This window comes from Spermophilus citellus (genome assembly GCF_964194105.1).
Source record: "Spermophilus citellus genome assembly, chromosome: 2".
NCBI lineage: Eukaryota > Metazoa > Chordata > Mammalia > Rodentia > Sciuridae > Spermophilus > Spermophilus citellus.
In genome coordinates, this window is record NC_138183.1 from 239,046,327 (window position 1) to 239,058,825 (window position 12,499).

Sequence of the window (12,499 nt, forward strand, 5' to 3'; positions counted from 1 at the left end):
GAGTTAGAGTAAGTTAGTATGGCTAAAGAACACAGCAGTGGACAGAGAGGGGACCTGAAAGACAAAGTGTATAAGTCAGTGGGGTCCTTGTAAGGAGAATAAAATTCTTGTATTTTATCTCTTAAGAAGGTAAAAAGGAGCTTTTCAAAGATTTTAAATTGGGTAATGATTTGCATGATCAACTCCTAGAAATAACATTGTGACTGCCAGGTGGACTATTGAGCAGCTGTATGAGACACAAGGTAGAAGAGATTAGCTATGATGTTGTTCCTTATTTTGCTAATTCACCTAACTCTAGTGCTAACAAAAAATTGTAGAAAATACTTAGGGAAATTATTTTGCTATAATTGGTTATTTTTAATGAAAAATACAGAATTTAAAAATGGCATATGAACTGAAAATAATAACTATGCTTATTTGTGGGATACAATAAGACTTTTCCTGTATTTATGAATTGTTCAGCATCTTTTGATTAACATGTGATAGAATTTTGCATGTCAATGAGCTATAGTGAGATATTTCAACACAGGCACACAGCATGCACTGATCAAGTAATTAGCATTAATTAGCATTTCCTTCATTATTTCTTTATGCTAGGGCCTCAAATTTCCTCTCTTCTATATCTTCATCAAATATATAATAAGCTGTCATAAATGATACTAACTGCATTGTGCTGCAGAACACCATTACAAAAACTCCATGAAGAAATTTTTAATCTGAAAAACAGAGCTAGTTTTAAAAAGAATTGCTTTTTATTTGTCAAAAAGCAAAAGATGCAATGTTTTGAAAGTTATCAATTTCGTCTATTATGTTTTCAATCAAAATCCCAAATGAGAAATGCAGAACCTGATTGGCATTATTTCTTTGGGGATCAGTTTGGGTTAATTATATTCCACAAATCTTTATTTTTTTCAAGTTTTTGAAATGTCTCTAAAGAGAGATAACAAAACTTTCTTTATAAATTTCTTATTGCAGCTCAGGGTTCATGGATAGTCATCGAAACATCACAGAGTTTTTCATGCTGGGACTCTCACAGAATCCTGTGGTGCAGAGATTTTTATTTGTGCTGTTTTTGATTGTCTACCTGATCTCTGTTGGGGGCAACCTACTTATCATGATCACTATTATCTTCAGCCCCACCTTGGGCTCCCCTATGTACTTTTTCCTTTCATGTTTGTCCTTTATTGATACTTGCTATTCCTCATGTATGACCCCCAAACTCATCGCTGACTCCTTGTATGAAGGAAGGGCCTTCTCTTTTGAGGGCTGCTTGGCTCAGTTCTTTGTTGCTCATTTATTGGGAGGAACTGAGATCATTTTGCTCACAGTGATGGCCTATGACCGCTATGTGGCCATCTGCAGGCCTCTACACTACACAACCATCATGACCAGGCGTCTCTGTGCCATGCTGGTGGGGGTGGCTTGGCTGGGGGGCTTCCTGCATTCCTCAGTTCAGCTCCTCCTGGTCCTGTGGTTGCCCTTCTGTGGGCCCAACGTGATCGATCACTTTGTGTGTGACTTGTACCCTTTGCTGGAGCTCGCCTGCACCAACACACATGTCATTGGTCTGCTGGTGGTGGCCAACAGTGGTGTGATCTGCCTGTTGAACTTCCTCATGCTGGCTGCCTCCTACATGGTGATCCTGCACACCTTGAGGTCCCACAGTGCAGAGGGGAGACGCAAGGCCCTCTCCACCTGTGGGGCCCACTTCACGGTTGTGGCCTTGTTCTTTGTGCCCTGTATATTTATTTACATGCGCCCATCATCCACTTTGTCCATAGACAAAATAGTAGCTGTGTTTTATTGTATTTTGACACCCATGTTCAATCCCCTGATTTATACCCTGAGAAATGCAGAGATGAAAAACGCTGTGAAGAATCTCTGGAAGAAATGAACAATTGTGGATGGACAACACAAGGCACAGTGGGGAAAGAAATAATAAGCCACTCTCAGAATAAATATTGTCATGATGAGACAGGAGAGATCAATAAAAAATTCTGAATATAACTGATTGGAATATTTGAATTACTGGACAATCTATCCCTGTCCCAAAGTATTGCCAGACAAATAAATATATAACAGCTCAACTTCTTCTTAATGGTTTCACCTGAAGAGCATGGAAGATCAACCTCTCACTTCCTCACCTGTGCCTAAGAGGGAGCTTGCTTCACCCTGGGATACTGAGTGTCCTTGATGAACCCAATCCCCTTGATAAAATATTAGCAAACTGGCATCGAACTCTGGACACCAGAATACTGATCATTTTAATGACTGATGGTTCACTTATATGTGTTTTATATCTATGATAATATGAGAAGAATCTATAGCTTGGGATACTAAGAATACAGCAAATGAAATTAGGAATGACTGAACGCAAATCATGGAAGTATGCAGAACTGGCTCATGCTAAAATTAATGTAAGCATGATTATATATAATAAGCCATAATATATATTCAGAAATAAATTTCGACATGGTATGTCAGGTGATCCTCCCTCACAAATGATTGAACATTGACTTAATGTTAGGTGTTGTGCTAATAATTGGGTAAGCAAGGTCACATGGAGTTCTCATAAGAAATTGGCATGATTTTACTTTTAAAAAGTTGGAAACTACAAGGAAAAATAGGGCAAAGGGGATATAAAAAAAGTAGGAGGGAGGCCATGACAGTGGAAATAAGGGGATTAAGGAGAGGGAGGAAAGAGGGTGAAGGAGATATTGGGGAGTGAAATTGATTAAATTATGTTTTTATGTATGTTTGACTATGCCACAATGAGACTTAGCATTTTGTATAACTAATATGCACCAATAAAAATTAAAACATTATTGAAGTTATTCATAGAAGTTGGGTTACTTAACCAAAGTTGAGCTGGAATCTATATATGAATCTTTCTTGCTTCAAACTGCATTTGTCGAATGCACAGAGCTTCCTGATTTACTGATCTTCTTGTGTGTTTTTTTTTTGTTCATATTTCCCCTTGTAAGCTTTTTGTCAATGTCTTTATTGCCAATCTATGTTATGTTGAGTCCAAATTTATTTAGAATCCAGAGTTATTATTAAGTTCATCATCAAGGAGGTATTGATTCCTCCAATCTACTTGGTAAACTGCCATTCCCTGATTTTGTGCTCCCATTAAGATGTGTTTGTCTTGTTTTATGTCTCACTACAACTTGGGCCTTTTGAATTCTCTGATTAGCTATCCCAGCTATTCTGCTTGAGGGCTGGATTTGTTGATATCACAGTGAAATATTCCTTTCTTGCAAGTATAATAATATAAAATGAAAAGCTTTATTGTGGGTGATACCATTTTCTGTGTAGTGACACTAGATAGTTCCCATGATTTCATTAGCTTGCAATTTTACTGTTTCACATATAATGCCAGTTATACATTTATTTGCAATTTTATGTTCCATGGTACACTAATTATATGATTGTATTTAAAAGACATTTGTTATAGAAAGTGTTTGCAATATAATATGGAATTTTAAAAAGCAGGTTATAAAACAATGTAAGGCTATTGGTGTAAAGTTCTGTACCTTATTATTAGTTTTTGGTGTTAAGTTTTTTTAGTTCTTTATCAGTAGGTACAGGTATGGTTAGGTATGTATTATTTATTAATTTTTAAATTTGTTTTAATTAGTTTTACATGACAGTATAATGCATTTATGCACTTTGATATACATAGATGAGTTATAATTTCTCATTTTTCTGAGTATACATGTTGTAGAATTATATTGGTCATGCAGTCATATATATACACAAAGTAAAAATGTCTGTTTCATTCTACTATCTTTCCTATCCCCACATCCTCTTCCCTCCCCTACCTTTACTTCACTCTGTCTAATCTAAGGTAATTCTATTCTTCTCTAGTGTCCCCTTCCCCCTGCCATATTGTGAATTAGCATCCACATATTAGAGAAAACATTTAGCCTTTGGTTTGGGGGGATTGGCTTATATTGATTAGCATGATATTCTCCAACTCCATCCATTTACTGGCAAATGCCATAATGTCTCTCTTCTTTAAAGCTGACTAATATTCCATTGAGTTATATACTACATTTTATTTATTCATTCATCTATTGAGGGACACCTAGGTTGGTTCCATAGTTTAGCTATTGGGAATTTAGCTGCTATAAACATTGACCTGGCTGCATTACTGTAGTATGCTGTTTTTAAGTCCTTTGAGTATAAGCCAAGGAGTGGGATAGCTGGGTCAAATGGTGGTTCCATTCCAAGTTTTCCAAGGAGTCTCCATACCGTTTTCCATAGTGGTTGCACCAATTTGCAGTCCTATCAGCAAAGTGTGAGTGTACCTCTTCCCTCACATCCTTGCCAACATTTATTATTATCATTCTGACAGGAGTGAGATGAAATCTTAGTTTTGATTTGCATTTCTCTAATTGCTAGAGATGTTGAACACTTTTTAATGTATGTGTTGATCGATTGTATTTCTTCTTCTGTGAAGTGTGTATTTCTTCTTCTGTGAAGTGTTTGCTCAGTTCCTTGGCCAATTTATTGATTGGGTTTTTTTTTTTTGGTGTTAAGTTTTTTTAGTTCTTTATATATCCTAGAGATTAATGCTTTATTGGAGGTAGATAAGGTAAAGATTTTCTCCCAGTCCGTAGGCTCTCTCCTCATGTTATTGTTTACTTTGCTGAAAAGAAGCTTTTTAATTTGAATCCATCCCATTTATTTATTCTTGATTTTACTTCTTGTGCTTTAGGAGTCTTGTTAAGGAAATCAGATCCTAGGCTGACATGGTAAAGAATTGAGCCTATTTTTTTCTTCTATTAGACACAGGGTCTCTGTTCTAGTGCCTAAATCTTTGATACACTTTGAGTTGATTTTTCATGGGGTGAGAGATAGAGGTTTAATTGCATTTTGCTACATATGAATTTCCAGTTTTGTTAGCACCATTTGTTGAATAGGCTATCTTTTCTCCAGTGAATGTTTTTGGCACTTTTGTATAGTATGACATAGCCATATTTATGTGGATTTGTCTCTGTGTCCTTTATTCTGTACCCTTGGTCTACAAGTCTATTTTGGTGCCTATACCCTGGCATTTTTGTTACTATAGCTCTGTAGTATAGTTAGAGGTCTGGTATTGTGATGTATCCTGCTTCACTTTTCTTGCTAAGGATTGCTTTAGTATTCTGGGTCTCTTATTTTTCCAGATAAATTTTATGATTGCTTTTTCTATTTCTATGAAGAATATCATTGGGATTTTAATAGGAATTGCATTAAATCTGTATACTGCATTGGGTAATATGGCCATTTTGACAATATTTAATCTGCCTATTCAGGAACTTGGGAGATCTTTCCGTCTTCTGAGGTTTTCTTCAATTTCTTTCTTTGGGGTTCTGTAATTTTTATTGTAGAGATCTTTCACATCTTTTGTTAGATTGATTCTCAGATAGTTTATTTTTTTTGAGGCTATTGTGAATGGAGTAGTTTTCCTGATTTCTCTTTCAGTGGTTTCATTGCTGATGTATAGGAATGCATTTGATTTATGGGTGTTGATTTTATATCCTGCTACTTTGCTGGATTCATTTATTAGCTTTAGAAGAATTTTTTTGGATCTTTTAGATATAGAATCATGTCAATAGCAAATAGTGATAGTTTGAATTCTTCTTTACCTATTTGTGTCCCTTTAATTTCTTTCTTTTGTCTGATTTCTCTGACTAGCATTTCCAGGATGATGTTGAATAGAATTGTTGAAAGAGGACATCCTTGTCTTGTTCCAGTTTTTAGAGAGAATGCCTTCAATTTTTCTCCATTTAGAATGATGTTGGCCTTGGGTTTAGCACATATAGCTTTTGCAATGTTCGGTTATGTTCCTTCTATCCCTAGTTTTTCTAGTGTTTTGAACACGAAGGTGTGCTGTATTTTGTCAAAAGCTTTTTGTGCATCTATTGAGATGATCATATGATTCTTGTTTTTAAGTGTATTTGTATGGTGAATTACATTTATTGATTTCCATATGTTGAACCAACCCTGCATCTCTGGGATGAATCCCACTTGATCCTGGTGCACTATCTTTTTAATATGTTTTTGTATGTGATTTGCCAGAATTTTATTGAGAATATTTGCATCTGTGTTCATCAGGGATATTGGTCTGAAGTTTTCTTTTCTTGATGTGACTTTGTCTGGTTTTGGTATCAGGGTGATATTAGCCTCGTAGAATGAGTATGGAAGTATTCTATTTCATGGAATACTTTGAGGAGTATTGATATTTGTTCTTATTTAAAGGTCTTGTAGAACTTGGCTGAGAATTTATCTAGTCCTGGGCTTTTCTTGGTAGGCTTTTGATGGCGTTTTCTATTTAATTAATTGAAATTGATCTGTTTAAATTGTGTATGACTTCCTAATTCAGTTTGGGTAGGTCATATGTTTCTAGAAATTTGTTGATGTCTTTGATATTTTCTATTTTTATGGAATATAAATTTTCAAAATAGTTTCTAATTATCTTCTGTATTTTAGACATGTCTGTTGTGATATTTCCTTCATTATCTTGTATTTTAGTAATTTGAGTTTTCTATCTTTTTCTCTTCATTAGCATGGCCAGGGATTTATCTATTTTCTTTATTTTTTCAAAGAACCAACTTTTTATTTTGTCATTTTTTTTTCAATTATTTCTTTTGTTTCAATTTCATCTCTGATTTTAATTATTTCTCCAACCAACAGCCAATCTCTGTCAGCTTCACTTCCATGCTTCCTGTGAATTTTTACTTCTAGCTTTTTTCTTCCTCCCTTGCAAATATCACATACTACACTACCTCTGTTCTCTCATCCACCATTTGAAATTGTAAACCATTTTAACAAATTTTCTGTTTATACTATAGGTAGTTATTGAACTCATCATTTTGGTTTAATGCGAGAAAGCAGCAGATGCCTTAGTGGGAGCTTTTAGGTTTAGGCCATATATTGTGTGCACTGGGTGCTGTTGATATTGATCTCACTATTAAAGGTGAAGCACTGGAAACTTTCAGGTACACTATAGGTCTACAGGGTAGAATGTATGCTCCCTTAGATCCATACTTCTAGATGGGAAAACACACTAACAACATGAAAAAAACAGGGGAATAAAGCATCCCAAACAAACCAAGAAAGAGGCAGGAATGATTTCATATTAAAAGAACTAATTCTGTATGCGTGACAGGAACATGCAATGTGTAACCTAGGATTCTCTTTTCCTACAAAGAAGGCATTATTGGGGTAACTGGTGATATAACAATATGGAGATTAGATGATATGATAGTATTTTTTCAACATTAATTTCTTGACTTTGATTATGTGCTGCTGTGATTACTAAAATTTTTTGCTCTTTGGAAATACTTAGAAGTTTTAAGACTGAAAGGTAATCATGTTTACATCTTATTCTGAACCTTTCAGAAAATAATAGCAATAAGTTCATACTTACATATGGGAAAGAAAAATGGAGAGATGAAAATTGCATTTGCACATATCTACAATAATGTACCTATACTTATATGTACAAATTCACAAAGAGAGAAAAATAAAAAGAAAAAGCAAATGTAGAAAAATGTGAATACCTGGGAAAAGTGGGCAAAGGGTATTCAGTAATTTCAGTCTGAAATTCTGCCAAACTTAAAATGTTTTTAAACAAACAAATAAAAATATATAAAAATGCAGAACTAAAAATATAGCAGCAATTAAAAGACTTGCAGGATTCTGTTTGTTCCATTTATGCAAACAGGTCTGAAGGTCTTGTCTAACCGTACCTACCACAGGTGAGCACAGAACACAGGTCTCAAATTTGGTTTCTGGCATGGCTACTCTCACAAGATCATGACCCTGTAGAGAGTTCCTGACTTCCATAAAAAATGGTTGCAAATATATAAATCTCTACTATTTTTACTAATGAAAATCAATAAAGAAATCCCTTTCAAAAACTACAATAATCCACGATTACTGGAAAAATGATACACATTTTAAAAATCAGTATTTGATTTTACTCACAAACCCCTTCAAAGAAATATCATCCAATGCTATTTAAAGTGTCTCATATGAAACATTTTGAAAACTAACTCCTTCTGTAAGACATTTAATCAACATTGTTTATTGTGACCAGAACCTTTATATTAAAATAGAAAATAGATACTAAAATTTTAAGAGTAAAATATATACCATGTCAACTAATCAAATGTGCTAACAGAAAGTAAACATTAAATGTGTAAAAGCAATAAAAACATTTGTAGATGAACTTACTGAGAAAGATTATTTAATACACCTTAGTAGATAAAATTGAAGATATAAATATATATAATATATATAAAAATTGCACAGATATAAATCTCTAGTATTTTCACTAATAAAATTAATATAGAAGTCATTTAAAAAATCACAAGAATCCATTAATACAAGAAAATCATATAATATTACACTAGCATAGTTAACAAACTCTGAGATAATTTACTATAATAAAATCCTATAATGTAGTTGACCACATTAATATGTACAAAGATAAAGTTGGGTCGTCATGTATCTAACTTCTAAGAAGGCACTTTAAAATACCGTACCGCTCTTCATTTTAACAAAAACCAATAAAATGCAAATTAAGATACTTTTAGCTCTCATCGCCATCATTTCATATTATCCTGGATATAGCAGCCAAACCAACCTAACAGGAAAAATAAATTAGCACTGTTAGAATATTGACAGTAAGAAATACCAAAATCATTGAAAAATGACATTAGTTTAAGTGTATGCCAGAAAGGCCAGATAGAGGGGGAAAAAAGCCATTCCTAAACTGAAAAAAACAACCTCCAAATGAGTTCAATCTTCATAAAGTTCATGACATAACTGCAAAGAGAAATGGACAACTTAAGTAAAGTGGAATCACAATAACAGAACTGTGAATCTCTGGAATAGATCTTATAAGTGAAAAGAACTACAAAGAAGTGGTAGATTGTATTGATGGGTAGTCATATTTTTAGCAGCAATAGTATGGTTTTATGTTTTCCTGATATATCTCAGCACACTACATTCTATTTTATGGAGTGTTACATCTCTTTCCCTTTCAGTAAATCTATGCTCTGCTGCTTTCATAAAAGGTCTACTGATATATAATTGACAAATAGGAATTATATATGTTTATGGAGTATAATGTTTTGATATATGAATACATTGTGAAATAGCCACCAAAATAAAGCTAATTAACACATCGCTGGCTCTCATGATGAGAACTTCTTTTATGAATATTTTTGTGGTGAGAACACTTAAAAGCTACCTTCATATCAACTGCCAAGAGCAATGCAGGATGGTTGATGACAGTTACCATGCTATATATTAGACACCAGAAATCATTTATCCTACAAAATAGAATTTCATGCTCTTTGACAAACAGCTTCAGTTCTCCTCCCTCCAGCCCACGACTGCTCCCATTCTGCTCTCTGCTCTGAGTCTCTTTTTGACTCTACATGTAAATGACAAAATACTTTTGTCTTTCTGTGTCTGGCATACATCACTTAGCATAATGTCCTCCAAGTTCACTTTTTTTTTGTCACAAATGATAAGATTTCTTGAAGAATCTTAGAAACATAGCACAGTGCATGCATCTGAGAGTAGCCCTGAGAGACTCTAGGATGGGTAGATACATTCTACAGTTTTTTCATACTGTGCAGGTCTACATTTAAAATAATTATCTATGGAAATGTTTCCCATTTTTTTATTTTAGGAGAAAAATTATTTTATGAAAGTTACACATGACACAATGGTTTTCAAATAAAAATTAGAGTTTATATAGAATTTACATATTTAACTACTATAATGAAAAGAATAAAAATTCTAAATATAAGACAAGGAGTGACAAAGTAAGGAATCAAATTAATTGAGAAATTAAACCACTGCAATGTTGCAAAAATTTCATTCATTGATTTATAGAATTTTTTATGGACTCCCTACTATATGCTCCCTACTATATGTAGTGATAAACAAAACATTACAGAGCATATGTTATAGCAGGGAACTCAATTCATGGCACAAACACATGGTTTGTTCTTTAATCATACTTATCGGAAATGCTTTGGACAAAAGAGAATTTAGTGTTAGTTTTAGGAAATCTTATACGTCCCAAGGATACAGATTTATAGTGAAATGACTTTCCTCATAGTGGGAAACTCAGTCATTTTCTACCTGATGTAACTTTTCCTCCCCAGATTTTCTTCATAGCATTTGTCATCTCTGAGTTTCTCAGAGTGTAGATGAAGGGGTTCAACATGGGGGTTATGACTGTGTAAAAGACACTCAATGACTTGTCAATGGGGAAAGTCTTGGCTGGTCGTGCATACATGAAAATACAGGGGACAAAAAAGAAGACAACCACTGTGATGTGGGAGCCACAGGTGGAGAGAGCTTTCCGCCTCCCCTCCTGACTCAGGTTCTTGAGAGAGTGGAAGATGACAGCATAAGACATGAGTAAGAGCAGAAACACAGTTGTGCAGATGAGTCCCCCATTGGCCATCACTAAGAGGCCGATGACATAGGTGTCAACACAGACAAGTTTCAATAAAGGGTACATGTCACATATAAAGTGGTCAATGACATTGGGGCCACAGAATGGGAGTCCATAAATAGTGCTTAGTTGAATCACAGAGTGCAGAAATCCTCCAACCCAAGAAACTACCAGCAGCACAACACACACCCATGGCTTCATGATAATTAAATAATGCAGGGGCTTACAGATGGCCACATAGCGGTCATAGGCCATTGCCAATAGAAGAAAGACCTCTGATCCACCAAAAAAGTGTTCTGAAAAGAGCTGAGCCATACAGAGCTTGAAGGATATGGTATTTTCCCCAAAGAACAAATCAGAAATCAACTTGGGACAAAAAACTGATGAATAAACAGCATCCATAAATGATAAGCTAGCAAGAAAAAAGTACATTGGTGAGCTCAGGGTCTTACTGAAGGTTATGGTCATAACGATGAGGAGATTTCCCGCCATGGTCAAGATGTAGAAGAGCAAGAATATAACAAAAAGTACTTTCTGCTCCTTTGGATTCTGTGTGAGGCCCAAGAGGACAAAGTAAGTTGTATTGCTCCTGTGTTCCATCTATTCCTTTATTGATGCCGATTCCAGATATTAAAGCAGTTTATCTACAAAGCAACAGAAACTTTCTTAGAAGTATTACAACCTTAATCTTTATCCATTCATTCTCTAAAATATGTGCAAGAAGCATCTATTTGCATCAGTCTACCTGTGGCAGATATCTGGTTTACCAAGTTGAATAATATAGGATTCTCTGGCCTAAGTGATTTGATACATAATGATGTCACACAGTTAAAGATGAACTTAATTAGAGTCATTACAAACATGTTTATTTATGCTGTACTATAGTTCCACAGTGGTGGAATTGCTAAGCCTCCTGAAATCTGGGAAGGTTTCTCAGAGGAAACATACTTATGATGAGTTTACATGAGAAGTGACATAACAATATGAATGAAAAAGAAATTCCATGAAAAGATGCACATGGGTAAATACTGCAAGAATCTCAACTGTAATACCTAAGATACCCTTAAGGCAATTTGCATATTGAGAATGAGTAAAATAAATTAAGATTGTAAGACCATAAAACCAAAGTCACTGTATTAGTCGCTAAAGCTACGACTCTTAAGAGTGATTGATTGCCCTTCTTCCACTTTCCAATTACACATTCATTGTACAGTCTATCACAAGCAACTTAGCATTCACATATCCAGGAACATTATGCTCACATTGTTTGTCATTTCTAAGAAAGAATGCCTTCTCAACAGCTCTCCTCTTCCTTTTCTGAGTCCTCCCCAGAATCACCTTTCAATACAGTTTCTTTAAGGAAATCTAGGCTTTTTCTATCACAATCTCAAAATTCTTGCAGCATCTCTACCCATTACTCAATCTCTGAGCTCCTTTCACATGTTTGGATATTTATTGCAGCAATACCCCATCCCCATTTCCCATCAGCTAAGCTGTATGTTTTCTAGAGCTGCTGTAACAGTAGCATCTACTGAATGGTTAGATCAATAGAAAATTGTTGTCTCAGAGTCCTGAATACTAAAATTCAAAATAAAGGTATGGATGGTGTTGATTCCCTCAGAAGACTACGAGGCAAGGACCTGTACTAGGTCCCTCTCCTTGGTTTGCTGGTAACCAACTTTGTATTCATGTGTTGTTCTTCCTGTATTCAAATTTCCCATTCTAAAAGATCACCAGTCACATTGGATGGGGCTAGCCTTTATAACCTTAGTTTAATTTGATGAGCTCTGGAAAAACCCTATCCCCAAATAAAGTCACATTCTGTGATATTGGAAATGTGGGGTCTTCAACCTTAATTTGAGGGAGGAATGGGGAGAAAGAAACACAAGGGAACCATAGTATTGAATATGGCATGATGTGTGACCAATAATTATCACATAGTCTCCCTGTCCTACCAATTCACTGAAACCACTTTTAAGGACCTTTACTTGGATATTCTTTCTTTTCCTAACCTGTAAATGCCTA

General features: G+C 34.9%; 2 protein-coding genes across 2 annotated transcripts; one reads left to right on the plus strand and one right to left on the minus strand.

Annotated features, from left to right (window-relative positions):
• Positions 1 to 985: 985 nt before the first annotated feature.
• LOC308639456 (olfactory receptor 4C3D) lies at positions 986 to 1,894 on the plus strand (the record flags this gene model as incomplete). The annotated part of the gene is made up of 1 exon (XM_081277701.1): positions 986 to 1,894. The coding sequence occupies one exon, from the start codon at positions 986 to 988 to the stop codon at positions 1,892 to 1,894; it is 909 nt and encodes a 302-aa protein (XP_081133827.1).
• An 8,250-nt stretch (positions 1,895 to 10,144) lies between these two features.
• LOC308639186 (olfactory receptor 4A47-like) lies at positions 10,145 to 11,074 on the minus strand (the record flags this gene model as incomplete). The annotated part of the gene is made up of 1 exon (XM_081277298.1): positions 10,145 to 11,074. One exon carries the CDS (start codon positions 11,072 to 11,074, stop codon positions 10,145 to 10,147), a length of 930 nt encoding a protein of 309 aa, XP_081133424.1.
• Between the last annotated feature and the right edge of the window lie 1,425 nt (positions 11,075 to 12,499).